The 25,720-nt window shown below is 53.6% G+C and overlaps 1 protein-coding gene across 6 annotated transcripts in view; it reads right to left on the bottom strand.

The window, feature by feature from the left end:
• Nucleotides 1–25,720, bottom strand: part of Plekha6 (pleckstrin homology domain containing A6) — a 77,972-nt gene that overhangs the window by 12,481 nt on the left and 39,771 nt on the right. For 3 of the 6 annotated variants that reach the window (XM_027945614.2, XM_071600152.1, XM_071600150.1), the window contains exons 6-18: nucleotides 24,552–24,652; nucleotides 20,718–20,920; nucleotides 18,770–19,252; nucleotides 17,125–17,644; nucleotides 16,644–16,730; nucleotides 10,835–10,903; nucleotides 9,553–9,633; nucleotides 9,130–9,279; nucleotides 8,246–8,341; nucleotides 6,648–6,759; nucleotides 5,941–6,080; nucleotides 3,495–3,624; nucleotides 3,208–3,314 (exon numbers count right to left, since the gene is read on the bottom strand). In XM_027945614.2, the coding sequence (XP_027801415.2) occupies nucleotides 3,208–3,314; nucleotides 3,495–3,624; nucleotides 5,941–6,080; nucleotides 6,648–6,759; nucleotides 8,246–8,341; nucleotides 9,130–9,279; nucleotides 9,553–9,633; nucleotides 10,835–10,903; nucleotides 16,644–16,730; nucleotides 17,125–17,644; nucleotides 18,770–19,252; nucleotides 20,718–20,920; nucleotides 24,552–24,652 (2,279 nt within the window). The remainder of the gene's footprint in view (nucleotides 1–3,207; nucleotides 3,315–3,494; nucleotides 3,625–5,940; nucleotides 6,081–6,647; nucleotides 6,760–8,245; nucleotides 8,342–9,129; nucleotides 9,280–9,552; nucleotides 9,634–10,834; nucleotides 10,904–16,643; nucleotides 16,731–17,124; nucleotides 17,645–18,769; nucleotides 19,253–20,717; nucleotides 20,921–24,551; nucleotides 24,653–25,720) is intronic. The other 3 variants (XM_071600151.1, XM_027945615.2, XM_071600153.1) reach the window with 3 other exon arrangements.

The following is a 25,720-nucleotide window of genomic DNA, read 5'->3' as shown; positions in this document are numbered from 1 at the left end:
GCGTGACAGTAGACTGCATTCTGACACATCATACATAAACGGAGCATAACTTCTCGTTCGTCTGGTTGTACATGATGTAGAGTTAAATTTCTATGTTTTTTTTCTCTCTTTTTTGAATGTTTTTATTTGTAGATGAACCCAATACCTTTATTTATTTATTTTTTATGTGGTGCTGAGGATCGAACCCAGTGCCTCACACATGCTGGGCAAGTACTCTGCCACTGAGCCACAACCCCAGCCCCTCCATGGTTTTAAGTCACCCAGTAAGTGGTAGTTTGCTCCTGGAGCCCTAGAAAATTAGCACAGATTTTAGGTGCTAGGAAATGGATGCTATTGTAAAAACAAAACAAAACCAACAACAAAATAATAAAAATGTGGAAGAAACTTAGAAACTGGATAATGGGTAGCGGCTGAACAAATTTTGAGGTAAATGATAGAAAAAGCCTAGATTTCCTTAAAGAGATGACTGGTAGACATAGAAACTTTGATGAAGATTCTGGTGAGGGTGTAGAAGAAATGAAGAGAAGAGAAAGCTCCTGTTGACTTTAGGTGTAGATGGACACAACACAATGCCTTTTTATTTTTATGTGATGCTGAGGATCGAACCCGGGTCCCGCCCGCGCTAGGTGAGCGTTCTACCGCTGAGCCACAATCCCAGCCCCTTCGGTTGACTTTAGAGAATACAAGTTGGTAGAAAATGGAGGTGTTTTGGAGAAGTCTCGCAAGGAAATGAGGAACAAATTATTGGAAAGTAGAGGAAAGGACATCTTTGTTACAAAGTGGCAGGAACTCCGCTGATTTGTATCCTGTTGTTGAGTGGAGAGCAGAACTTATAAGTGATCCCCAGCAAAGTGGTGAGGGTGTGGCCTGATTATCTTTGCACTTGTGATAAAATGAGAGAAGAAAGAGATTAATTGAAGGAGGAGATAAATAAATCTGCACTTTATTATTTGGGAGGTTCTCACTTAAAATTAGGAAAATTCCCTGTTGGAAAAGTATTGCCAAGGCAATCAGGGGCTGGGGTTGTGGCTCAGTGGCAAAACGCCTGTCTTTGAACATGTGAGGCACTGGGTTCGATCCTCAGCACCACATAAAAATAAATAAATAAAATAAAGACATTATGTCCATGTATAACTAAAAAATATTTTAAAAGAAAGAAAGGCAATCAAAGATGTGGTTGGACAAGACTTAGCTGAAGAGATTAGGTGTGGGACTCATGAATCCAATCCATCATCTCAGAAACCAGAATCAGAGATGGGATTATCCAGAAAGGATCTCTAGAGTCTTCTAGCAGCATGGATCTCCTTGAAATATCCAGGAGCCTACCTGTGCTTTTGAGAATGTTGTATCAGCAAACATACTTGCTAGTGTGTAACAAAAGAGAGAGAAAAGATGTGGGGGATGTCAGATCTCTGGGATCCTACAGGTAGGAAATAGGCTGATAGAGCTCCTTGGCCACAAACTTGTGCCAAGAAAAAGGAAGAAGGAGCCAGGTGCGGCACAGGCCCTGCGATCCCAGCACCTTGGGAGGCTGAGGCAGGAGGATTGCAAAGTTTGAGCCAGACTAGGCAACTTAGCAAAATACTGTCTCAAAATAAAAATAAGTAGGGCTAGAATGCAGATAGTGGTAGAACTCTCTGGGTTTAATCCCTAGATATCTCTCTCTCTCTCTCTCTCTCTCTCTCTCTCTCTCTCTCTCTCTCACACACACACACACACACACACACACACACACACACACACACAGGAATACTGACTCTAAAAGCAAACTAGAGGGGCAGGCCTAGCAGCAAAGGTGGACAGAACCCTCATCAATACAGAGGGAAGGCCAGCGAGCCACAGATCATTCTCAGGCCTTAAAACCTAACAGGGGCAGGGAGTGTAGCTTGATGACAGAGGGCTGGCCTAGCATGCACAAGGCCCTGACCCCTAGCACTGAAAAATACATGCGACATACATGCATACCTACTGGAATTTTCCTTGTTGGATTTCAGACTTACTTGGGACTAGTAATTCCTTTATTCCTTTTAATTTCTCCTTTTGGGGACAGGAATGACTACCTTTTACCTGTCCCATTATTTATTGCGTTTTGGAAGCTGATTAGCTTATTTCTAGCTTCACAGGAAGACAGGAATTTTGCCCCAAGATTGATTATATTATTGTGTTTCACACATACTTGATAATCAAGATGACTTAGATGGTGAAATTGGGACTTCTGAGCTAATGATATTTAGATGAGATTCTAGACTTAGAGTTGATGCCATGAGTGGATATTTTTGGGGATATAGGAATGGATGGATTTTGCAAGTGGAATGGCATAAAACTTGGGAGTACAGTTGTTTAATAGTAGCCTTCCTAAAACATGCCTAAGCATTAACCCTCAATACGTGACTACGATCTTATTTGTTTGTTGTTGTCGTGGTACCGGGGGATTGAACTCGGAGGGGCTTAACCACTGAGCCCACATCCTCATCCTTTTTTAAACTATTTTATTTAGAGCCAGGGTCTCGCTAAGTTGCTGAGGCTGGCTTTAAACTCACGATCCTCCTACAACCTTATTTGGAAATAGGTCTCTGCAGACATAATTAAGAATCTGAAGATGAGATCATTATAAATTAGGGTGAACCTTAAATCCAATGGTAGGTGTCCTTCTAAGATATAGAAAAAGAGACACCCAGAGGAAAAAGTGACATGGAGACAGAGGCTGGACTAATGTGTCCACAAGAGAAGGAAACGAAGGATTGCCAGGAGCCACCATAAACTAGGGGAAGGGTATAGTGTAGAATGGACTTTTCCTTAGAGTGTCCAAGGTACTGACACCTTGACTGGAGACTCTGGCCTCCACACTGAGAGAATACACTTATCTTGTCTTATACTACTTCATGTGCGTTTTTCAAATTCCCAGCAGCCCTAGGGAACGAATGCCCTGCCTTGGGTCAGCACATTTGACTGTGACCTCTGGTTTTTGCCACTTTTCCTCTATTTTATTTCACCAATGGCATGTTATAATTTCATTAGGAATTATATTTATTATGTCCATCTTCCCTGTCCCTTGACATGTCTTCCTAAAGGGGATCTTGCTCTACACCTTTCTCCCCTAGCCCTAGATTTTTGGAACAGTAATGGAAGATGGTGGACGCTCACAGCCCTGGGCTCATAGACCAGCACAGACCCACACCAGCTCTGAGAGTCAGGTCATGGACTCACCCTGGAGGACAGTCCATTGGCAAGTCCATTGGCTGTTCTCCTCACCACCGCTGATGGGGCCAACTCTTCATCTGCAGGTGACTTTGTCCGAGGGGGCACAATGCCAACTGCAGGGAGGCAAGAGTAGCCGTGGGCCTCATGCCGAGCAGGAAGGCAGGGAGGCTCAGTCTCACTCGAAGCAGGCTACAGGCCCAGCTGGGTAAGCGCTCTCTTCAGGTCTAAATGAGCCTCCAGGCTCCTCTCCCACCCTTAGCCTTACCTCTGGGGGAAGATGTCCCAGAAAGTACCTTTGTTGAGAGCTGCCTGCTTCTCTGCCTCCACCTCTTGTCTGGTGGGCACAAGGCTGATATCTCTAGGGGTGTCCAGGGGTGACGTTTGGTGAGGGTCTTTCTTGCTCTGCTCATAACTTGCCTTGGGCTGGGGAGGAAGAACGAGAAGGTGGTTGACAATAGAGTGGCTGCTGGGAATTTGGCCCCCAGTGACACTTCTTTATTTTGCAATGGTTGGAGCTCAAACTCGTAAGACACAGGGAACAGGGAGATTCTATGTGTGCCAGTTGGGGAGTGGCCACGACGCACCGGAGATTCCTCTCCATGCATCTTCAGGCTGATCAACCTGGGGCCATCTTGGGGAATAAGCACTTAGGGCCTCCAAAAGGGCTTATTAAGGTGCATAGAGAGGCCCTCAAACTGACCAGTTGTCATGACAAGTTCTAAGCAGCACAGACTTGCTGTGAGCCAGGGTCAAGGAATGGCCCGAGGAGGGGGCTGCAAAGCCTAGGGTCTCTGAGGAATCTGAAGATTCCACTTAAGACTGTGGCAAACAGAACCCAGTGGGCCTGGGTACTAGGATTCTGGGGGAAGGAAAGGGGCATTAGTTATGGGCTCATAACTAATCATGAGGCTAGAAGGGACCTCAGATATCATCTGAGCCACCTCCTCCCATTGTACAGTGAATAATCCAAGTCTCAGTGAGTAGAATTTGGAAAGACCAGGCTAAGGGTCAGAGACCTCAGCTCTAGCCCAACTGGAAAGCATGGGTAAGATCCATCCCCTTTCTTTGCCCGTCAAATACAGGTAACATTACCTGCTTTGTGCACCTCACTGTGAACTCTCAAGAGTTACACAAATTACACGGAACCGAGCTTAGATGAGCACATGGATTTCCAATTTTAGGCACAGATGTCTTACCACATGACCTCTTCCAAGCCTAATGCCCATCTCCTGGATCTTGGCTAGGAATCCAGGTGAGAGAAGAGGCTCAATTAGGGGAGAAGAGGGCCCGTATAGGAGCTCAGACCCAAAGAAGACGAGACGTGACAGAGGCAGAAAGGAAACACAAAAGGCTGGCTCTGAGGTGGACAGGGACTAAAATGGCACTGGGGGTGAGTGTTGCTCAATTTCCTTTGGTGGGTCGTGTTGGCAGGGAGTGGGGCATGATGACATCAGTGTTGACAACCTTTGTTGCCTGTGAGCCTGGGGTCAGAGTGGGGCAGCACCTCATTTCCCCACCGTCCACAGAGAACAAAAAGGGGAAAGGTGACCTGTGACTCTCAAGATATTTTCTTTATCCCAGAGTCCAATGGGGTAGGGCCTAGTGGTAATTGAGCTTTGGAAAAATGAGTGCGGAAAACAACCCCAGGGCCTTGCATTGACCCCTGGCCTTGGCCCTCTGCCCTGTTCTCCCCTGTCCCCACCCTCCAGAACCCAAGGGTGCTGGGTACCTGACCCCTGGCTGTCTCGCCACTGTGGTGCCAGGAAGGGGAGTTGGGGTATGGCCAGAAGCGGCTCTCGCTAGGGAGTGGAGGGACGGTGGGAGGAGACTCCAGGGGAACGTAGGCTTTGGGGAGGGGAGGCCGAGGTGGGCCAGGTTCCTGTGTCAGAGAAGCCAGAGCATTAGGAGGAGCAAGAGCAGCCACTGTGAGAGCAGGAGAGAAGAGCATTAGCAGGAGCCAGACGTCATCATTACAGGAAATGCAGGATGGGCCCAGGACCTGGGATCCCTCCCCGGGCCTAGAAAGAGCGCCAGCTTCGAGGCCCTCCTCAACCGAGTCCCCACCCGCCCGCCACTCCCCCGACTCCCACTTTTTCTCCAGAGCTCTCCCCTCCCTCCCCTCACTCCCCTCCCTTTGTTTCTGCCATCTCTCCTGCCACAACACCTCTTCCTTGTTCCTCTACCTTTCCAAACGCTCACTGGCCTAGTTGAAGTTCCACCTGCCTTTGGTTCCCTCCCTTCTTTTGGAGTATCAGAGCATCTACAGTCTGAACCCCAGGGCTCAATACCAAGATTGTCCCTGTAGGATGCTGGGCTCCCCGAGTGAAATGGGGGAACCTGGGTCATCATGAGTGTCTTCCCGAGAGGGCCTGATCCCCTCCCTGGCTGCCCAGAGCTCTCATGAGCACTTGCTGATTGACCAGGAAACCGCTTCCCACACCGACCCTGCACCCGGCCACCCCCAGAACACTCCCGGGTTTGCCTGCTGGTCAAGTGCAGGGGATGGTTGCTAACTATCCTGGTGCTCAGGAAGCCGAAAGGGGGCTGAGGAGGAAATGAGAGCAGATGCAGAGGAAGGCCACACGACCAGCTGTGAGAGTGACCCCCTTAGAGAAAGGGCCAAAGCACTGGGATTGAAGCCTCTGCGGAAGAGATGGGCACCGACTTCGTGCGACTTTAGGGAAATGAGGATGTGCCCCTCCCTCCCCTGCCTACCTGTGCTCCATCTCTTCAGCTTACCTCATTGGACCCCGGCTTGGTGGGGGACCCCTGAGAGCCAGACACCAGTGAAAAGGGGCTCAGGGGGCTGGTGAGGCTGGCGGAACTGAGAGGGCTGGCTGGGCTGTTGGAGCTGTAGGTGGCTGAAGGGCCGAGTCCTCCTGCGGGGGGGGGGGGGAACGGAAGGGGAGAGAGGTGAGGCATGGAGTAGAGGCGGGGCCTGCTGTGTACATGGGGGATGCGGGAGGAGGAGGGAGACCCGAGGCTAAGATATGAGAGGGAGGACCATCCAGCCCTGCTGCAAGAGACTTACTAGAGGTGGCTGGGATCACAGGCTGGCTGTCAAGAGGGGCCCTGAGCAAGGAGAGGTGGTAGATGGAGCTAACACTGTGGCCTCCAAGGTGTCAAAAAAGGCAGCCTGAGGGCCCAGGGCTCAAAGAAAGCACTAGAGGAGAGGTCACCAGTGGGCCCAGGTGGGGTCAGGGAGGCTCAGGGGTGCTTTGACCTTTCCTGGGGAGGATTGTAGGGCATCTGGGTCAGCAGGGTCTCTGAGTGGTCTCCCTAGCGGATAAGGGAGCCCAGCCTACCACCCTAGGATTCAGGGGAAGATTCTGGAACCCTGAGAAGGTCCCCGCTGGCTCTGAGCACAGAGTGAGATGGCAGGTGTGAGTGGAGGCCAGAATCGCTGGAGCACTTCTAGAGAAGCACGAGGCCCAGGAGGCTCCCACCTCTGTGTTTGGCGGTATCTGTGCCCCGGGAAGGGTTATTCTTCCGCAGCCCCTCCATCACATCCTGGATCCTCCAGATCTCCTTTTGGATTTGCCGGTTGAGCACCTCATTCTGAAACAATTGCAGAGTGGGTCAAAGGAAATAGCTCTAAGGGGTGTCTGTCCCTGCCCTCATCCCCAGCCCAGAGCCCTGGACCAGCACCTCTCTGGACTCACAGGAGGCAGCAGCCCTGCCTGCACGGGCATGCGCACACAACCTCTCCCACGTGGGCCTCCTTCTCATGGGAAGCCTTTGATTCTTTGGCTTGCGTGAAACTGTGTCCCCAGAATTGCCAGAGCCTCAGAACCAAGAGTAACAATCGACCCTTCTGAGCTCCCCCATGGCGCATCAGGGTGGTCTGAGAGCGATGCCGCCATATGTGGTAGCCTGTTTTCTGTGTGTTTTTCTTCACCTCCGAACAGTCCTTTTGTAACACCCTCACCCAACGCACCCTACAGCCATGGAGCACCCTCAGCGCAGGTTGTAACTGCAGAAGACGACAGCACCCTTCACGCCACATCACCTAGTACCAGGCGCCACGCCCAGGGCTTTGCACGAACCAGCTCATTCTGGCAGCACAACAGCTCTACATGGTAAGGGCAGCATTGCCCCATTTCAGAGATGAGGGGCCTAGCACCCAGGACCATGTGGAGTGTAAGTGACATGCCCACCATTTGCATGTGGATCCAAAACTTGATCAGAAGCTGACCGCAACCCTGCTCCATTTCCTAAAATGCGTGTTCAGAGTGTGGCTTGCCCACAGGACGTGGGAGGACTTCTAGAGAAGTCTTCCCATCACCCTGCCCAGTCAGTGGGAGGGCAGGAGAGGTGAGTTTTGTTACCAGAAGGAAAATGGGGGAAACCAGAGTGTTAACTACATCAGGGGAACAGGGCTGGTAAAACTAGCCGGAGAAGGGACAGGGCCTGGACAGAAAAAAGACAGGAAGCAGAGAACAAGAGCTCCTCAAGGTCACTTGTCTGTCCTTCTGCCTGCAGACTGGCTGTTTCCAACCCAGCCCAGGCAGGAAAGCCTCATTCCTATGTAAACTCCTGCATAGGTCACTCCGGTTCTGCCCACTCCTCCTCTTCTTCTCTCTTTCTCTCTTTTTTTACATTTTATTTTAAAACAGACTCTCACAAAGTTGCTGAGGCTGGCATTGAACTCATGATCCTTCTTCCTTAGCCTCCCAAGTCGCTGGGATTACAGGTGTGCGCCACTGAGCTTGGCTTCTGGCCACTTTTCCGACAGCATGGGAGACATTTCTATGTCTGTGTTTTAAATCCTTTGTCATAGAACACTCTACATCTGACCTAAGTCTCCATGCTTTGGCATTAGCTCCTTCCCCTGTGAGTTGGTGGGAATAAAGAAGAAACCCACATTATGTTCACCCGAAACTCAAGAGTCTGTTACAAGTGGTCTTTAGTTTCAAGACCAGCTCCTTAAGTCTCTGAAGTCACTGAAGAGAGAAAGGAGACAGCTTTGGTCTCTTCTGCCCAAAAGGACCACGGAAGACCTAGCGCGCATCCCAGCCCTGTCTGCTCGGGGGCCCTTCTTCACCTGGATGTCCAGGTTGAGCTGCTCCCAGAGGTCATCGTGCAGGGCGGAGACCTCGGACTCGAGGTTCTCGTACTCCACGGTGCTGTTGGTCAGCGCCTGTAAGACAGAGGGGGTGGGCTGAAAAAGCGGCCTCCATCAAGGCCTCCCTCCTTGCCCTGTGACGGGACCAGGGTACCTGAAGTCTGAGGCCTGGGTAGGGGGACCCAGAGGAACAGAAGGTGAGAGGCACAAGGCAGAGACATTTTGATGACAGCCAACACTAGCCTTACAAGAGGGACTGGGGCACATCCCACAAGAAACAAAGCTGATCCTTCTAGGCATGTGGCCAGGCAGAGAGGGGCTGATCACTTCTGCACTCTCCTCTTCTCCCCAGGGTGGGGGACCAGGAGTGGTGGGCAAAGAGGAAAGGGCCTGGGAGAGGGTGTGTGTTCCCTGGAACTTAGACACACTCCTCTTTTCTGGGCCACATTTGCCTGGGGTCTTTGCTGCTGCTTCTCAAAGTCATCATTATCCAAACAGCCTGTGCTGGAGGCTCTACCCTGTACGCACTGGGAGAGGACAGAACCACAGCCCATCCTCCAGTGCTGCCTCTCCAAGCCAGAGAACAGAAGTAGGCAGCAGAGGCATTGGAGCAACCAAGGAAATGATCAACCCTCCACTTGAGGTTGTCCTGAAGGAATTCGGATACGGTTACGGCTGATGGGAAATAAATTCCTTTTCTAGGTGGAAACTATGGAATGAATGGACTGGTATACTTGTCGCAAGGCAGAGTTAGGGTCTTTGCTAATGCCCCTCTTGGGTGGGAGCAATTGGATTTTGCCCTCTAAGGATTAGGGTAGCACAGATGGATGGTGAGGGGCACCCAGACCCCACTCCCAGGTTACCGTGGTCGCCTGAGACAGCTCCACCCGGATGTTTATCAGCTGGTTCTGTAGCGATTCCTTCTTGTGCAGTAGCTTCTCGGGATAGGCGGGCTGGCTCCCAAACATTTCCAGCTCCTGGTGGGTCCCCATCAAGGCACTTTCCAGGCTCTCCTGGAGAAAGTGGGAGAGTGACGTCAGCTGCCCCCGATAGCTCCTTTCTGGGGTTTGAACAGCAGAGGCCTAAGCCCTGGCCACTCAACCAGGCAGCTTAGCAGAGGTTGCCTTCCCCCTGGGTATGGTCCCTAGGAGGAGACCCTCAGCAGTTCCGGAAATGAGTGGGACAGGAGTGTAAAGAAGGACAAAGCTTCACGGGCTCAGTAAGGATGGTGACAACCAACCAAAGTTCCTGCCCGCCGTCCCCTCCAGGCCACCTCAGGCTCTTACCTTTTCTGCTCGGAGCTGCTGCACCAGCCGGTCCTGCTCCCTCACCACCTTGTTCTGCTCACACAACTTGCCCAGCAGCTTCTGGGGGCCCAGAGTAGGGGGAGGGGAGGGAGAAAGAAGGGGATGAAGGACACGATTTGAAGGGAACCTTGGAACTGGGCTGGCAGGGCCTGGCCTCTGGATACCGCCTCCTTTCCCCTGCTGAGGAACCCTGAGCCTTTGCCTCAACCTCGAAGGCTTCCAGGAAGAGGAGGGTCTCCATGTTGGAAGGGGAGATGTACTTATTCTCTGAGGAAGAGGGTCAGGTTGCAGGGGGCCGGGAGGCCCGAGAGCCCCATTTTAGATGCCCACACCCCCATTTTCCAGCAGGAGAGCAATTCAGAGAAGACTGTGGCTTCACCTCCCCAGCAGGATGGGAAGGGCAGCAGGTGTGGGCGTAAGCAGTCTGAGAGAAAGCAGTGCAGTGTCAACTGGCCCCTCAGTCCCACGGGAAGCCCCTGCTCTCTCATCCTGAGACCCTGGGGCCCCTGTGAGCTCTGACCCTTGCCTGGCTGGAACCTCTCCTGGGTCCGCTGCTCAGATCCCCTGCCTGAGCAGGGCCAGCAGCATAGAGACAAGTTGGGCTAAATCCCTCTTCTGGAAAGACTTGTGCTCTCCACATCCACTTAGGCCACTCATTGGATCCCTTCCTCTGAGCCAAATCTTGCCCTCTGGGCCTTTGACCTTCAAGGCCCAGCTCCCAGCTACCTGTTGTGCTCCTGACCTACCACCTCAGATGGCCTCACATCCCCCATCTCTGAGGAAACTATTATTGGTCCTTTCAGTAACTGAATCTCTATTGCCACCTCCTGCGGCTGGTGTCTCCAACTGCCTGAAGCCCCCTGAGGGCCAGAGCAGGTGTATTCTTTCTAGTTACCTGTCGGGGCTAGCACCTTGCTGGGCCCAGAGCAGACTGACTGACATAACTCTCAACAAGGCCTGCTGGCCTGCTCCCAGCAGGTCCCACTGCTACAGACCAGCAGACCTGGAGCTCAGCGGGGAAATGCATGGCGCCCGCATGGGAGGGAAGGGGGAGTCAGTGGTAAGATCTAGAAAAGAAGGGGGATGAGGAGGCAGGTCGAATGCTGTGTCTGTAGCGAGGGAGGACATGAGTCAAATGTATGAAGAGCCACCAGGAGGAGCAAGAGATGGACGGAGAAAAAGCCCCAGAGAGGAAGGAGGATGAGAAGGAGAGCAGGAGGTGGCTGCAGTGGACAGAGGGAGCAGGGAGAGCTGCCCTTACATCCGTGTCTTGCTCGTTTAACTTGAAGGTGTGGAGGCCGTCCCGGAACACTTCTGGGTACGGAGGGACCTGCAGGAACACGAGGTGGTTACTGCAGCAGGGTTGGCTGAAGGCGTGCAGGCTGACACCACAATCCTGCTCCGTTCCTGCCACACACTGTGGTCCGTCACCTCGGTGGCTTCCGTTCTGGGGCTCTGAGCTAATTCTCTGTCCCCTGGCTGGGGAGCCTGTGATGGCGCAGTCTAGACTCATCCCAGTTGTCCTTGGCTGACTCTGGAGAGACCAGACATCTGCTGGACTCGGACTCTGCATCTCCTCTGCCCTCAGCTCTGGGATTCGCTGCTGTGGGTGCGACAGAGCTCCCAGTAGCTGGCTAGTAACAACCCCTCCACTGTGTGTGGTGACAGGACAGGCAGCACGGTGGGAGTGAACACTGGGAACACTTTAGAACGGTTACCCCAGGGCTGGGGATAGAGCTCAGTTGGTAGAGTGTGTGCCTCGCATGCACAAGGCCCTGGGTTGGATTCCCCAGCACCACACACAAAAAAACAAATAAATAAAAAAGAATTGTTACCCTAGTACTGAACACTAATCACAGGCCTTGACTGGCAAGAATCTAGAAGCCTCTCTGGATTCAGCTAATACTTCTCAGCCTTGATGACATGGCAGGTGACTACAGCACAGTCCATGCACCTCTGGTATCGGATGGTCCCATGTTACGCCCCTCACACCCTGAACCCCAACAATGTCTGTCAGGAAGACAGTAAACACGAATCGGGAGTCATGGATACTGAAAAGCAGGCTTGCAGTCCCCAGCATGGCATGGGATGTCAATGCTGGCTATTCGGATGGTTTGGGAAATGGGCTTGGGTTCACCCATGAACGTGAAGAATGGAGGTGACACAGTGCAGCTAAGGAGGAAGAGCAGGCTGAGCCTGTCTCGGCGGGGGCGGGGGGGGGGATGAGGCCTGGCAGATGAGCAGTCTGGGCAGAGTGAGCCTCATCCCAGGTGGGGCGACCCGACCATGCACAAGCAGCTGAGATGGCATTGACAGGGACCATGCTGCCAGGCAGAGGTCTTACTTGCATGAAGAGTTGGGCCCTGGGGGAGGAGTTCTCCACCATGCGGTTCACCATACTGATGAGAGTCTCGCTCTCACTCATCTGCAGCAGAGGAAGGAATGGACGGACGGTTCACACTCACACCCGCGGAGATAGCTCCCCGCGTCCCCTGCACGTGTTCCAGGAAACAGGGAAGGAAAGCTGCTCTCGGGCCTCCAGCACCTGCGCTTGGCCTCACCACCGCTCGACCCTGCGAACTCCGTGTCAGAGCCAGCACCAAGGCTGCCCTGGAGGAGAGGCCACAGGGGGAGCTGGGAAACCGCTGGGCCTTCGCTCGCAGCACAGAATACGCCCCAGCCCAGAGACTCTGCCCTGGGATGCCTGACTGCTGTGGGTCCCATCCACACTGGCCAAGGCTATCGTCTCCTTCTCAATTCTCACACTGCTTTGCACAAACACCACACGGTTGGAAAGGCTGACCTCCCAGGTCTGCACCAAACCACACAAACTAAGACAGACACGGTGGAACGCGCCCTGCTGAGTGGCCTTCGCTAACGCACGGGCCAGGGTCCCCTGCCCCCTCCCCTCCCGGGCTCTAGCGTGGAAGGACTGCTCAACACGGTTTCCAGAGCTGGGCTGGCAGCATCCAAGAGGAGCTGGGATGGCATTGGGAGCAACTAAGGAGGCCGAGACAAGCGAGCCATGTTAAAGGGACACCAGGAACCAGAACGCTGCTTTCCACCACATCATCTTTACAGTTGAAGGATCATAAGGAACTTTGGGGTGGGGCATTGTTTGCCAAATGAAAAAGAGAGAGACAGAGCGGGGAGGAGGAAGGAAGGGAAGGAGAAGGGAGGGAAGAAGGGAGGACGGGCCAACCACATCAATCAGAGGTGCCATCATTTCCCCACTGGTTCCAGCGTGAGATCAAAAATGAGCCGGTCAGGGAATGTCCTTGGCTGTGTCCCTTTAACTCTGCTGTTCTGTAGCAGAGATGGGAGGAGACAAAGGGAAATGAGCAAGAAAAGCTTTTGGGGAGAGAAAGTGAATGAGAAGGACAGCCACAGTAGGAAAGATCTTCTGGGGTCCCAGGTTTTCTCTACGGCCTCCCCAATCTTGGTGAGACCCACTGTCTTTTCTTCCTCTTACCCTTTTAAGCAAGAGCTGAAACACAGCTTCGCCTCTGCACCCTATAGGTGGAAGGCACCCGCTGCTCATCTGCAGGAGCTGTAGTCATTTCAGCCCTTTTCTAGGATCTGGTTTTTCTGCCCCTTTAGCCCAGTTGGAAATTTTCTCTGTGGCATCAAGTGTGACTTAAAAGGCTGAACACTTATTACCTGTTCAGCTTGCTCACCTGTCAAACTGAGTTGATTATATTACCTCATATTGGAATATGAGGTTGAGTCCTTGCAAGAGTTCAAAGTCAACAGGAGGTCAACCACATCTTCTCTAGAAAGATCCAAACTAGTCTATCCCTCTCTTCCTGAAGACCCAGGGGTGTGCACACAGGCGGATCTACCAATGTGTCAGGCTCAGAGGCCAAGGGAGGCCAAGGCTCTTCCTGGGCACCCACTGACCTCAGTCCTTCCCCAAAACTGTGTCTAAAGCATTGGTGGCAAGAAGCAGAAGGTTCTCCTGCTGGCCTGCTCTCCCTGGTGCTGTGGCTTTGGGAATCTTTGAGCTCACGAGGGCCTCTCCTCTAGGAGGATCCCATGGGCTAACTCTGTGCAAAATGTTGGAAAGATTTTGTGAGAAAGCAAATTTTGTGCCCAATGCAGAGTTAGTGCTGCATTTTGGTAGAACATGAAATAATAGCAGCAGTCAGCACTCCTCACCAGTGTGTGCCCAACAAGGACCTGGCAGGACTCTCCTACTGGATTCTCCCGATAACTGTGATGTAGAAAGGGCTAGCTCTGCGAAGCCCATTTAATGATTAAGAGAATAAGAACCCAGAGAGACTAGGTGACATTTCTAAGGTTTAAAAAAAAAAAAGCTTGTAAATGGCAGAGCTGGGACTAGAGTGGCAGCGCCTGGCTACATGTGGACTCTCCTTATCCCACAAGATGCTTCTCGGGAATATTACCCTCTATCCAGGAAGGGGTCCTCTTTGAAGGTTATTTATAGCCCAATAGTCCAGACCCTCTTTTCAAGGGCTAAAGCCTCCTTTCAAGGGCTAAAGACCCTGATTCTGCACTGAGTGTGTGGACAGCCAGGCCTGCGGATGGGCTAGGGAGCCAACCAGACGGACACTTCCTACTGGGAGGATTCCATGCTTCCCAGCCCTGCTCTTAGGGACAACCTGAGACCAGTTCCCACGTGGACAGGAATGCTCACGGTGCAAGCACTGCATACCGCTTATAGAACAAGAACTCAAGGTCCTTGAGGGCCGGGAGCAGGTCCTGCTGACCAAATTATGGATATCAGTGCTTCCCAGTGCCCAAGCTCTTCTCGGATAGAACATCATCACATTGTGACGTGGAGGCCCTGTGAGATGGTGGGTGACAGGGCTTGTGACTAGAAGAACATACAGCTCTGATTTCAAGTTTATTGTTCTTTCTGCAACTCTAAGAGCTTAAAATCCTTCTGATGAGATATGACTCCAGCTTTTTTTTTTTTTTAAGTTACATGTTTCCTCAACAATAAACTGGGTTAAAACCTCAGAGCCATATTCAAGCTCCGATGTGTGTCTTTGGCACATTATTTAACCTCTTTGTGCCTCATCGCCCTGGCTGCAAAATGGAGATAAATAACAGTACTCATCTTGTAGGATTATCATAAAGAGTAAACGAGTTGGGATCTATTTTGCTTAGAACAGTAAGACACGGAGGAGGCCTTCCATTATGGTGGCTACTGCCATCATTATTATCCCTGTTATCATTTCTGCCACCCCAGGTTGCCTCCACAGGACAATGGTGTGCAGTTCCCATGATTTGTGGCACCGATCTGAACATAGAGGATGTGCTCACAGATATGCCAGCGTGTTCCCCTGGAGTCTACATTGCCCTCTTGGCCTCAATGGGCAATGCAGCCAAGGGTGAGAGCCCTGGAGCTGGGAGCCCAGGCAGACCCAGTCAACTGCCTGGGTCTCGTGGGGCCACTTATTACCTGTTCAGCTTGCTCACCTGTCAAACTGAGTTGATTATATTGCCTCAGTGTCTACAGCCTGAATTCTCACAACCGTGGGCTGAGTATGCAAAAGAGCGATGCCGAAAAAAATTGCAGATGTACTGAATGGATATGATTTGCTAAGTTATTCTAAGGCAGGTCTATAGGCCTCGGTTTAAATTATTAGCATCTCAGGCCCATACCCAGAGCCCCAGCCTATCTCTGTGACTCCCTCTTCTCTCCAGCAGAAACGCAAATTCCCAACCTGCCTCCTGGGAGGCAGTTCCATCTGGGCTGGTTGGAGAAATATGAGGTGGCATTAATTATTCATGTGCCCATTTATTATTATGCTTCTTTCCACCAGAAACCCCCAGGTGCCCTACGGGGCTTTGAGGAGGAGGGGTGTGAAGGAACAAACTAAAATATAAGCCACTTTGTTGTGTCCTGGTTGCACCAACAAAGGTTGTCAAATGGCGGGAGGGTGAGGAGGGGGGAGGAGCGGGGAGACAGGACAGTGGAATGGTGAGGGGCACCAGCTCTGCCTACCTGCTGGTCCAAATACTCTAGGTTTCTTTGCAACTGAAGGTCTAAAAGTTCATCCTACCCGGAGCCCGAGGCCAAAGGGCCAGTCAGCAACACAAACAAACAGGAACACACGAGAAAGAAAACGATAAAAAAAGAAGCAAAGCTGTTAAGAGTTAGCTGGGCAAGGACAAGGGAAATCCTCTCTCTCTTGGCCCTGGAGGAGTTCTGGGGAGGAGCTGAGGTTGCAGGCGGGCACAGGAGGGACACGCTCCTGGCCCAGCTCCACCATCTCTCCTGGGTCTGTCTTGCCTTCCCTGGGACGGTGAAGCACCACTAAAGCCACCTAATCAGCACTTCTTAGCAACAGCTTCTGGGTTTTCTGGAAAGACTGGTTGTTTCTGGAGGGGGATGCCTGCGGTGGGTCAAGGCTATAGAGTTTGGATAGTGGAGTAAGAACGGCCAAGCTCCACCACCCCGGCCTCCTGGTACAGGAGGTCATGCCTGTTGGACCCTGTGGTTCTCCCCAACCCGTCCAAGTAGATCAACTGCATCTAGTCCTCCAGGTGGAGGCAGAAATTCTCAAGGGAACACATTTTTCTATGCAAGTAGAAAAAAGGAGAGAAAAGGAAGTAGGCACAATATGGAACATTTTTTTTTTTCTTCCTCTGTCACCTTTTGACTCTTTCCCATAGGTGGCATTTCAGGCAAAAAGCAAACTTGAAGCAAATACATGTAGGGAGAAAAAGTCTAGATGCTCTTGCCTGTTGCTAGGAGGCCTAGCCTGACCTTCTGTCCCAGCTCATAATACGAGCCCCCTGCCCTGGCCTCCTCTGCATGCTGGAGAGGAGGGCTGCGCTGGGCTCTAGGGGATCCGGATAGTACATGCTCTCTGATCTTGTCCTACTCCTCTGCCCTGAGTCACAGAGAAAGGGTAACTGGCACTAAACTCTGTTGGAGCTACAGTCCTAGCCAGGAGGGAGGAGGCATCCAGAGGCGCTAAAACCACATAGGCCAGGCACTAGGCACACAGCACCCCTGGCGCCTGCCCCAGTTTGACTCCACCTTGGGTGGAGGCAGGGAAGTCCAGAGGTGGAGTGGAGGGGAGAAGAGGACGTACCATCTTATCGTGGACCGTGGGGGATGGTGGGTAGTTGTAGGGGAACAGTCCTGCAGGGACTGGCCGCCTGTCTCCCAGGTAATCATACTGGAAGAGAAAGGGGATTGTAGAGGTGAGAGAGTCTGGTTGGACATGGACTTCCCCACCAACTGAAGTTCAAGGTTAGGGATGTCTGTGTCAAACATCATGTCTGCTCCCCTGGCAATAATCTGTCCAAGTCCTCAAGAGTAGAAAAGACGCACTCTGCCCTCTTACACAGAACGATTCCTGGGACAACCTGGGGACCGACCGGCATACAGCGTAATGTTTCCATTTAGGGAGCAAAGCAATCCCCCAAGGCGGCACTCCTAGGGACAGAAGCATAGGCCAGCATCTCCCCAGGCAGGTCCCCAGTCCTGTGACACAGCCCAGGGGTCCACGGTCCACCTCTTCTCAGAAGATGGTCTTAGGGATGAGGAGGGAGGGGCAGGCTGGGGCTCACCTTGGGGGAGCTGATGGATCGTCTCATCACATAGGCGGCAGGGTCGGCATAGATGTCCTCGCTGCGAGGTGGCAGCCGCTCCAAGCGGGCACTGGGCGAGCGGACAGGGGAATAAATGCGGGCGCGGCTGTAGGAGCCCTGGCTGGGCGAGCGGGGCACGGAGTGGGAACGGGGCTGCAAGGACAGTCGGCGCAGGGAGCCGGAGGTGGCGTCCAGCTCGTCATAATAGACTGGCTGCCGAGAAGGGCTGGGGACCCAGACGGTGCCATCCTGCCTGCCGTAGCCAGCCGGCTCCTTCCACTCGCGCAGCTGGTAGGCCGGTGGTCCACCCCCATTGCGGAAGGAGTGGCGCTTGTCCTCCAGGGCCCAGGGCGGGCTGATCCGATCGTAGGCGGGCATGGAGCAGATGCTGTCTGGCCGCACCCCGGGCGGGTAGTACTGGTAATCGTCTGGGTACTGGGACGAGTAGGGGCCATAATACTCAGGGACTCTGCGAGACACAGGGTAGAACCTAGAGGGACTAGGACACAGAGGACACTGTAAGGAAAGCAGACAAAATAGGCAGGTCTCCACCCGTCCACTTACAACCCAGCCCCACGTCTGTGTCCTCCAGCCCCGAGGAGCTGCCTGGACAGGTGAAAGGTGCCCATGGAGAGGTGCCCTGGCCTTATGGACACAAAGAGGAGGTCACTGCTGAGGCAGAGGCTGGGATTTACTCCTGAGGCAGGGAGCTTTCTCAACCAGCTCGTGGGGGCTGCAGACTGCAGCGTTCAGAGCTTCTGTTTTTGTCTCTTTAAAATGAAATGCCCCTTCTTCTCCATCCCCGTCTGTGCGAACCAGTTTATCAGATCCTTTCCAAGGGAGGCGGGGGAAGAGAGAACCCGGGTGTACCAGGCACTGAAGGAGGGAGCAGAGCGGGGAGGAAAGGGCAGCTTCCTGTTAGATCCTGTCAACACAGAACCAGCAGGTTCCCGGGAGTGGGAGGACCAGGTGCAGGACCACCAGCAGTGAGCTGCAGCTCACCGCTAGAGGGCGCGTTTACTCAAGGGCCCAGAAGCCCTCTGAGGCCACCACCTGCAGTCCCTGGAGTTGTCCCTGTCCCCAGGGAAGAAGTTAGCCAGCTCACTTGCTTTGACGGACATTGTCAGTTCCAATTGATGTTCCCAATATCTGAAAGCCCGTCTTTGGTCACTGAGGATGGTATTAAAATCATTGGCATCTTTTTTTTTTTCAAAAAGTAAACTTCCTATAATGATCTTTCAAACAGAGCTGTTGGAGACAGTGAGTTGGTTTGGTGGCTAGACTGGGGTTGCACTGGGGTTGAAGATGTAGGATCCACAGCAGGGACGGGTGTCTGACCAGAACACTTCAAGTCCCCTGCCTGGGCCTGCCTGACTCTTGGGCCACCCAATACCATGTGAAGCAGCACTGGGGTGCTCTGTCCTTCTTCCTGAAGGAAGCTGACAGAGAAAGCAGGAACGAGGGATGGCAGTCCCGGTGGCACAGGAGAGGAGCTGGGTTGAGCTGGGAAGCAGACCCTAGTCTTTAGCATCCCAGGTTATCCTGGCTTCCAGAAGCGGGTGTCTACCCAGCCATACCACCACGTTCCACCACACCAGCCCGCCCCGGCCCTGCAGAGCCTCACCTCCGAAGGTCTTCGGGGGGCTGCACACCCCGGCGCAGGTTCACCCACTGCTGAAGCTGATTCATGGAGCTCTTGCGCTGGGCGATTTTGTCAGGGTTGGTGCGTGGAGGAAAGCTCCGCCGGTGCCCCCCACTCTCCCCGTCCTGAGGTGGGAAAGCTGTGCTCCCTGGCCGGCTGGGGGAGCTGTACTGCCAGCCATTGGGCTGGGCAGGCTGCTCCCCACCCCCTGGCACCCTCGGGCCCTCGGGGTAAGGGCTGCCGGGCTCTAAGGCCGGCTCAGGTCCAGCTGGGAGGCCATTGGCTTTCACCAGAGACTCTTTCTTGACTTCGGGCCTCTCGGGCCTCCGCTCTGGCTTCTCACAGCCTCGGCCGTCGCCCTCCCCTCGAGTCTTGGCCTCAGGCTCAGGCCTGGGCAGGCTGTTGTGGGCTGGCTGCTGGTGGTGTTTGCTGGGAGGGATGTTCTCTGAGTCTGGCTTCTCGTGGCTGCAGGAGGCCAAGGGAGATGATGCAGTAAGAGACTCCAGTCATGACTGGGAGGGAGAAAAGGTGCGGAGAGGAACAGGCAGGAAGGCAGCAAGGGAGCCAGTGCAGTGACCTCCGATCTGCTTCCTAAACCCCAGGCCTCATCTTCTTGCTCCAGCCCGGGCAACTATTAGGCAATGTATAACAATTCCTGCCAAAGCATGCCAGGCTGGTCCTGCCCTCTGGGTCTTCTTCCCAGGTCACTGTCCACTCCCGTCTGCTGCCTGTTTTGAGCCCAGCCTTCAGCATGGCCAAGACCAACCCAACAGTCTTGGTCTCCTCCGTCACCTGTCCCTGATCCAGCCCCTCAAACTTCATGGGCCCGATACTGAAGTTTCACAGCAGTAACTGTGACCTTGGCAACAGAGGCTTGCTACAGGTCCACTCTCTCCTCTCCAGAAAGCTACTTGACTTCCATGAGTCGTGGGCTCCCCACTGGCAGAACGAACATAACCCCCTCTCTCCTCAGAGGACTGCTATGAGATAAAACATGGCAGAGATAAGAGCTGCTGCCTCCAAGTTCATGGGCATGCAGACATGCTCGTTCCCTTCTCCAAATCACGTTCCTCCCAGACTGACTTCCCATGAGAAGGTAGGCTCCACCAGGGCAGGAACATGGCAGACTTTCCTCCCGGGTGCTCCTAGCACCTGGCATAGGGCCTATCACATTTATGTTCACAGTAAATATTTGTGAAATGAATAAATGAACTTCTGGAAAGACGGAGATGGAAACGCGCAAGAATTTCCTCCAAGGCTGGCAGAGTCAAGCCGCCTTGCTGAAACGTCGCTGGGTAAACATTTCTAAGACACACGACTAGACTTGGAGTCAACACTGTGAGCCCCCTTCTCTGGATCCCTATTAACACCTAACTCAAGGCTCCACACCCAGTTACAGAAGAGACAGGCACCAAGACCGCGGGTGATGACGGCAGCTGAGAGCAGCCATCTGCTGAGTGTCTGCTACATGTCAAGCATTTTACACACACCATGTCGTCTTCACAACCACCCCAGGTGGGGGGATTATAACTGCTAGTTTTAAGGAGAGGAAACTCAAATTCTCAGAGGTCAAGTCACTTACACTGAGGTCACGCTGTGGCCAGGTGGCCGAGCTGTGATCTATTCCTCCAAAGGCTGCATATTTAATATATAGCCAAGAAAAAGAAGCAAATACCCTCACCTTTGGCTTCTGGGCAGGTCGTGATGGAACCTGGCTTCAATGTGCCCTCCCCCAGCTTAGAGAGAAGAGGAGAAGTGGGACCAGGGAAGGATTTGGGGTTCTGTAATCACTTAGCCAGACCTGCATGGCTCACACGTCCTCCAGGGGTCCAACCGGTGTGCTGGGCTCCACAGCGGCACAGGGCTGGGCACGTCTTTTCTGCTGCTTCTCCCCCTTCCTCACTCCCACGCCAGGTACCCTGGCACTCACCTGTGGCGCACAGGTTGGGGCGCCGACTTCTGGGCTGGAGGGATCTGTACCCGGGCAGCCTCCCCCATAGCCTGGATCCAGGCCTCCTGCTCCTCGGGACTCTCGGCACTGAAGAAGTAGGTGCGGACGCCAGCATGCTCGGCCTGTGGGGAGAGGCAGTGCGTGGAACTGGCCCCGGCCTCATCTACCCAGCACACAGTCACCTGTAGGGAAAGGACACCAACACCCCCAGGAGAGACAGTCAGTGCAGCTATTCCTGTGCCTGCGGCTCCTCCCCCAGGTACAGCTCAGGAGCCAGGTGAGGACGCTGGCCCATGGTTGGCCCACGTGCTCCAACTGGCAACCAGGCAGCCTGGGCCAGGTCTCCAAGTGCTACCAGGCAGCCCCGTAGGCAGGTAAGCCTACCTGTCCCACCTGAGGTGATTTGTAAGCAGGAGGGACAATTACCACACCTACTGCCCTCCAATTACCCAAGGGCTGGGGGAGTTGAAAGGCAATTACCCAAGAGCTGGGAGAGGTGGGCCCCTGAGCACATGCTAATTCCCTAGGGAGAAGCTCGCCCTGCCTCTTCCTCGAGGGGAGACAGCCAGGCCCCTATCCACAGGCATGCAAGGGCAGGCTCTGGCATACAGACGGAGCACACTACCTAGTTGGCGGCTGTGAGCAGGCCAGTGGGCTGGAACCCAGAAGAGAGCTCCTGTCGAGAAGGGGTCCTCAGGCATCAGAAGGAGAAGCAGAGAGCAGGTCAACCAACACCAGAGGGAGAGACAGACGAGGAGGCAAGAGACGGTGAGGAGCGGGGGGAAGGGGGGGTCAGACTGTCCCTTTTTATTCAGTGTCACTACTGGGAAGGACAGCACCCAGCAGTGCCCGGCTCAGGTCACCAAGGGGAAGGGCGTGGAGAGTGTGCACTCTGGGAATCAGGCTGGGTTTGGAATGGGGAGCCAGGAACCCTGGGGCTAACCCTGCTCTGCACCTCACCAGCCCTGCCAAGGCAGACCAGCTGCTGTCCTGCTCAGTCAACCTCATGGGGAAGGGTCTGCCTGGTGAAACTCAAGGCCATAAAGAGAGGAGCCATAGGACTAGAACTTGCTGGGACCTTAATATACTTGCTGAATGACCCTCAATCTCTCCAAAAAGCAGGGAGCCGAGTCTATCTCACTTAATTGGGGGGGTCCAATTGTGACTCAGTCTCAGAGGTGAGCTACCTGGCAGCCTGACTCTTTGGGTGCTCCTTCCTGGGTTGCTGGGGTTTGCGGGAGGAGAAAGGAACCACTGACTGAGCCTCTGGGCTCTGCTGAGCAGCAGCATCAAGCCCAACTCGTGTGATGCCTTTTGGATCAAGCGTCCCCAGGCTTTCTTGACTGTAGCCAGTCCCACCCCCCTCTACCTCTCCCTAACCTTGGAACTCTTTATTGGTGGTGGGGGGGGAACCAGGGATTCAACCCAGGGGTGCTTAACCACTGAGTCAAATCTCCATCCCTGGTTTATTTATTTATTTATTTTAAATTTAGAGACAGGGTCTTGCTAAGTTGCTGAGGTCCTCGCTAAGTAGTTGAGGTTGGCTTTGAACTTGCGATCCTCCTGCCTCAGCTTCCTGAGCCACTGGCATTATAGGTGTGAGCCACCGTGCTCACACCACTGCTCTCTCAGGCTCAGCCCTGGAATTCTTTCTAATAGGAGCCATTACCTAGCAAGGGGCATGGATGGGGCTCCTTCCTCTGCATTCCCTACCCTCTAGCAGACAGCCCAGTGTAGAGAGGGCAGGAGAGGCTGACGGACAGCCTGTGGGGCTGGAAGGAGGCCTCTGGGACGTGAAACTGCACAGGAGTTGAGAGCTGAGGACCAAGCAAGCCCTCTGGGTGGAGAACCCAGGTGGCTGTAGAGGAGAAGGGGACACAGGACTGGTGGTGTGTCCTGGGGCAGGTGGGAGTGCAAGCACCTAGTGAGCAGCCTGTGAGTTCAGCTCGTGCAGGGCACCAGTCACAAGGAAGGCAGGGGCTTGCTCTTGCACTTGAGCTCACAGTCACATTGGCAACCAAACATGCCACAGGAAACAGGGAGCAAACACAGGCCCAGGAGCAAGTGCTGGAGACAGGGGAAGGCAGAGGGCCTGGGAAAAGACGGGGCTATTGATGGGGAGTGGGGAGGGGCATGGGCTGGGACTATGAAAGGGGCCAGAGAAGTGAGGGAGGTGTCCCAGCAGGCGAAACCCTCCGGAGGGGCCGGGTGAGGAAGAGGTAAAGCATTCAGTGGCAGCCGGGGCAGGCGCAGTTCCTGGCTTCTCATTATTTGCCATCCAAGAGTCTGGCGGGGTGGCCACAGCAGGATAAGCCTCCTGTCTGTCTCGGCTCCCCTCCCTTCCCTGGGGAAGGGCCACTGAATAGCCACAATTGGAACCCTTTGTGGGCCACTAAGCACAGCCCTCAGAGCCAGGTCTTAAAGAGGCAGTGCACTCCTGGGGAAGGTGGAGTGGGCAAGGGGCTGGTGGGCGCAGGCGTGATCTTGGGGCTTTGCGGTCGGGGTTTGTGCTAGCCATTCTGGGATGTTATCTGATGCCTGCAGCTGGCACAGCTCTGAGCTGGAGTGTGTCTCTAAAAGGTGGGGGGGGGGGGGCAGGCTGGCTGATGGTACATGGGTCTGTGTGTGTGTGTGTATGTGTGTGTGTGTGTGTAAGCCGGGGCTGTGTGTTGTTGGTTAGACAGCCTACTTCTATTTCTCCAGCTAGGAGCCGGCTCTCTAGAGTCACAGTTTCATTAATTGTTTATTCCGCCCATACCTCTGGCACACAGGACCCTGGGAGGCTGGAAACTAATTATGTGCCAAGTAAGTCCCTCCTTGTTCCTCAGGGCAGAACCTACACGTGCTGCCCACCTCTCTCCTATCACCAGGTGACCAAAGTCCACGGGACAGAAAGGGCCCTAGGAGCTCAGACAGTTGGCCTGGTGAGACCCATAGGTCCTATCATCTAACACCTCAGTTTTGGGTTTTCAGGGTTTGAGATGGCAATTCTCTACTGGGGGACAGAGGGCTTTGTCCTACGGAAATGCACAGTTTAGCTTATAATTTTACATTTGGAAAATGAAAAGAAACCTAAGGTGGTTTTTTTTGTTTTTTTTTTTGCATCACAAAGTACAAAAAGGGCATGAGATTTTTATAGTTTTTAATGGGTCATGAATTTTTAAATGTGGAAAAACACTGGCCTAGGAAGAGCCAGCTGCGAGCGAGCAGTGTCTTTGATGGGTGGATCCCTGGGGGGTTCTGAGGGAGTGACACGGAGAGGCAGCCGAGTCCCATTTTCCTGGCCCTTGTTCTCTCAAAACTGTTGTCTACAGAAGTTTGCAGCTCTGGATTGGAGCAGAACTCAACTCCTCATTTCCTCTAAAGATTGCAATTTCAGTTAATTTGGCTGGAGGAGGGATCCCCTTCCCTGGACCCAAGGTGGAGCGGGAGGCTTTCCAGAAAAGATCTCAAGAATTCCACCAGGCACAGCTCTGCCTCTGTCCAGAGGGATTTCCCAGGAGCAGAAAGTCCAAGGGCCCAGGACGTAACTTTCTCTCCCAGTAAAAACTGTGGTACCACTGAGGGACACCCCTATCGGTCCACCTAAGGGGAATTACCCACGTGACCCCTGTGAAGAAGAGGGGTGTCCCAGCACAGCCTCACCTTGGCCTCCCAGTAACCCATCTGAGTCCAGAGGCCACTGCCTGCTCCCTTCCTCCTCCATCACCACCTGGATTCCTCAGGGAGATGCCCTTGACCCTTCTCTATCTCCATATGCTCTAGAAGAACAGGCCTCCCTCCCCCAGACCTGGGAGAGGAAAGCCAACCGACCTTAAAGGTGTGCTTCCGGCTGATGTTGTCCGAGGGCTGCACTGCTGCAACCCGGAAGCTCAACAGGGGGATGCTGCCCAGGATGCTCTCCTCCTTTTCATCTGCCAGAGAAACAGAGGCACAAGGGTGTGTGTGCTCACGTGCGCACCTGGGCAGGGGGAGCCAGGAGCATGCTGGCCCTGCTCTGTGAACACCTGATGCCCACCTACTACTTGCCAGACACTCAGGGCCACCACACACACTCCAAGAGGCACTCCCTGGAGCTGGGGGGGTGGGGGGCAGAGGGGCTGGCGGACGCTGTTCAGACACTGGACTACAGAAGGGAATAAGAGAAAGGTGCCCACCTTCGGGGCGTTCACATTCTAATGCACAAACCAGTTATTAAGGAAGAGCTGATGTTTCTGGAGTGTTCGCCTCATATTAGGAGCGTTCCAAGTTAAATGTCTTACTGGATTCAACTCTTCAAACTATCCCGCAAAGGGGTACCCATATCACCCCCCATTCGATGGGAAGCTAAGACACAGAGGCCGAGGAGTTTGTCCAAGTTTCCTTAAAAACTAAGTAGTGGGCGTGGTCTTTCCACCCAAGAAGCCTGACGCCAAAGCTGGCCTTGCCGACCCCTATCCCATCTATCCTGCCTCACTAAACAGGACAATTCCAGTAGCAGTGCATACAGCAGGGGACAGGATGGAGCAGGGTCGTGTGCACCACTTCTCCTCCTGCTCTCTAAAGCTCTGGGTAGCTCTCTCAGTGTGCTCCCAGCCCCCAGCAGCCTGCTTTGCCTTTTTCCTGCTGCAGACCCCCTTTATAGCTCCTGCGTGGAGCCCCGGGCCCTGTCCTCTCAGGATCAGGCTAACAATCACTAACAATGGGGCTGTTACATAATTCATCCCGGATCTGGAGGAGCCTGATGGATTAGCTAGTCGGGCGCCCAGCTGTCAGCAGGAGGCCAGAAAGGGCAGGAGCCCTCTGTGGGACAGGTGGGGGACAACTATGTGGCCATGGCAAGACCCTCTCCTCTGCTGGGTCTGCTGTGTATTCCTGGGGTTGGGGACTCTGAAAAACCCTCAGAGTCCAGAAGAAACCTCTGCAGGGCTACGACTCCCAGAGCTCTGTCTCCCCTCTTGTCACATCCACAGACCCACAAGATACTTGGTCTGCGATTCTGT

This window comes from Marmota flaviventris, chromosome 12, assembly GCF_047511675.1.
Source record: "Marmota flaviventris isolate mMarFla1 chromosome 12, mMarFla1.hap1, whole genome shotgun sequence".
In the NCBI taxonomy this organism is placed as follows: domain Eukaryota; kingdom Metazoa; phylum Chordata; class Mammalia; order Rodentia; family Sciuridae; genus Marmota; species Marmota flaviventris.
Note: the sequence above shows the minus strand (reverse complement) of the source record. Positions and strands in the feature narration are given on the sequence as shown.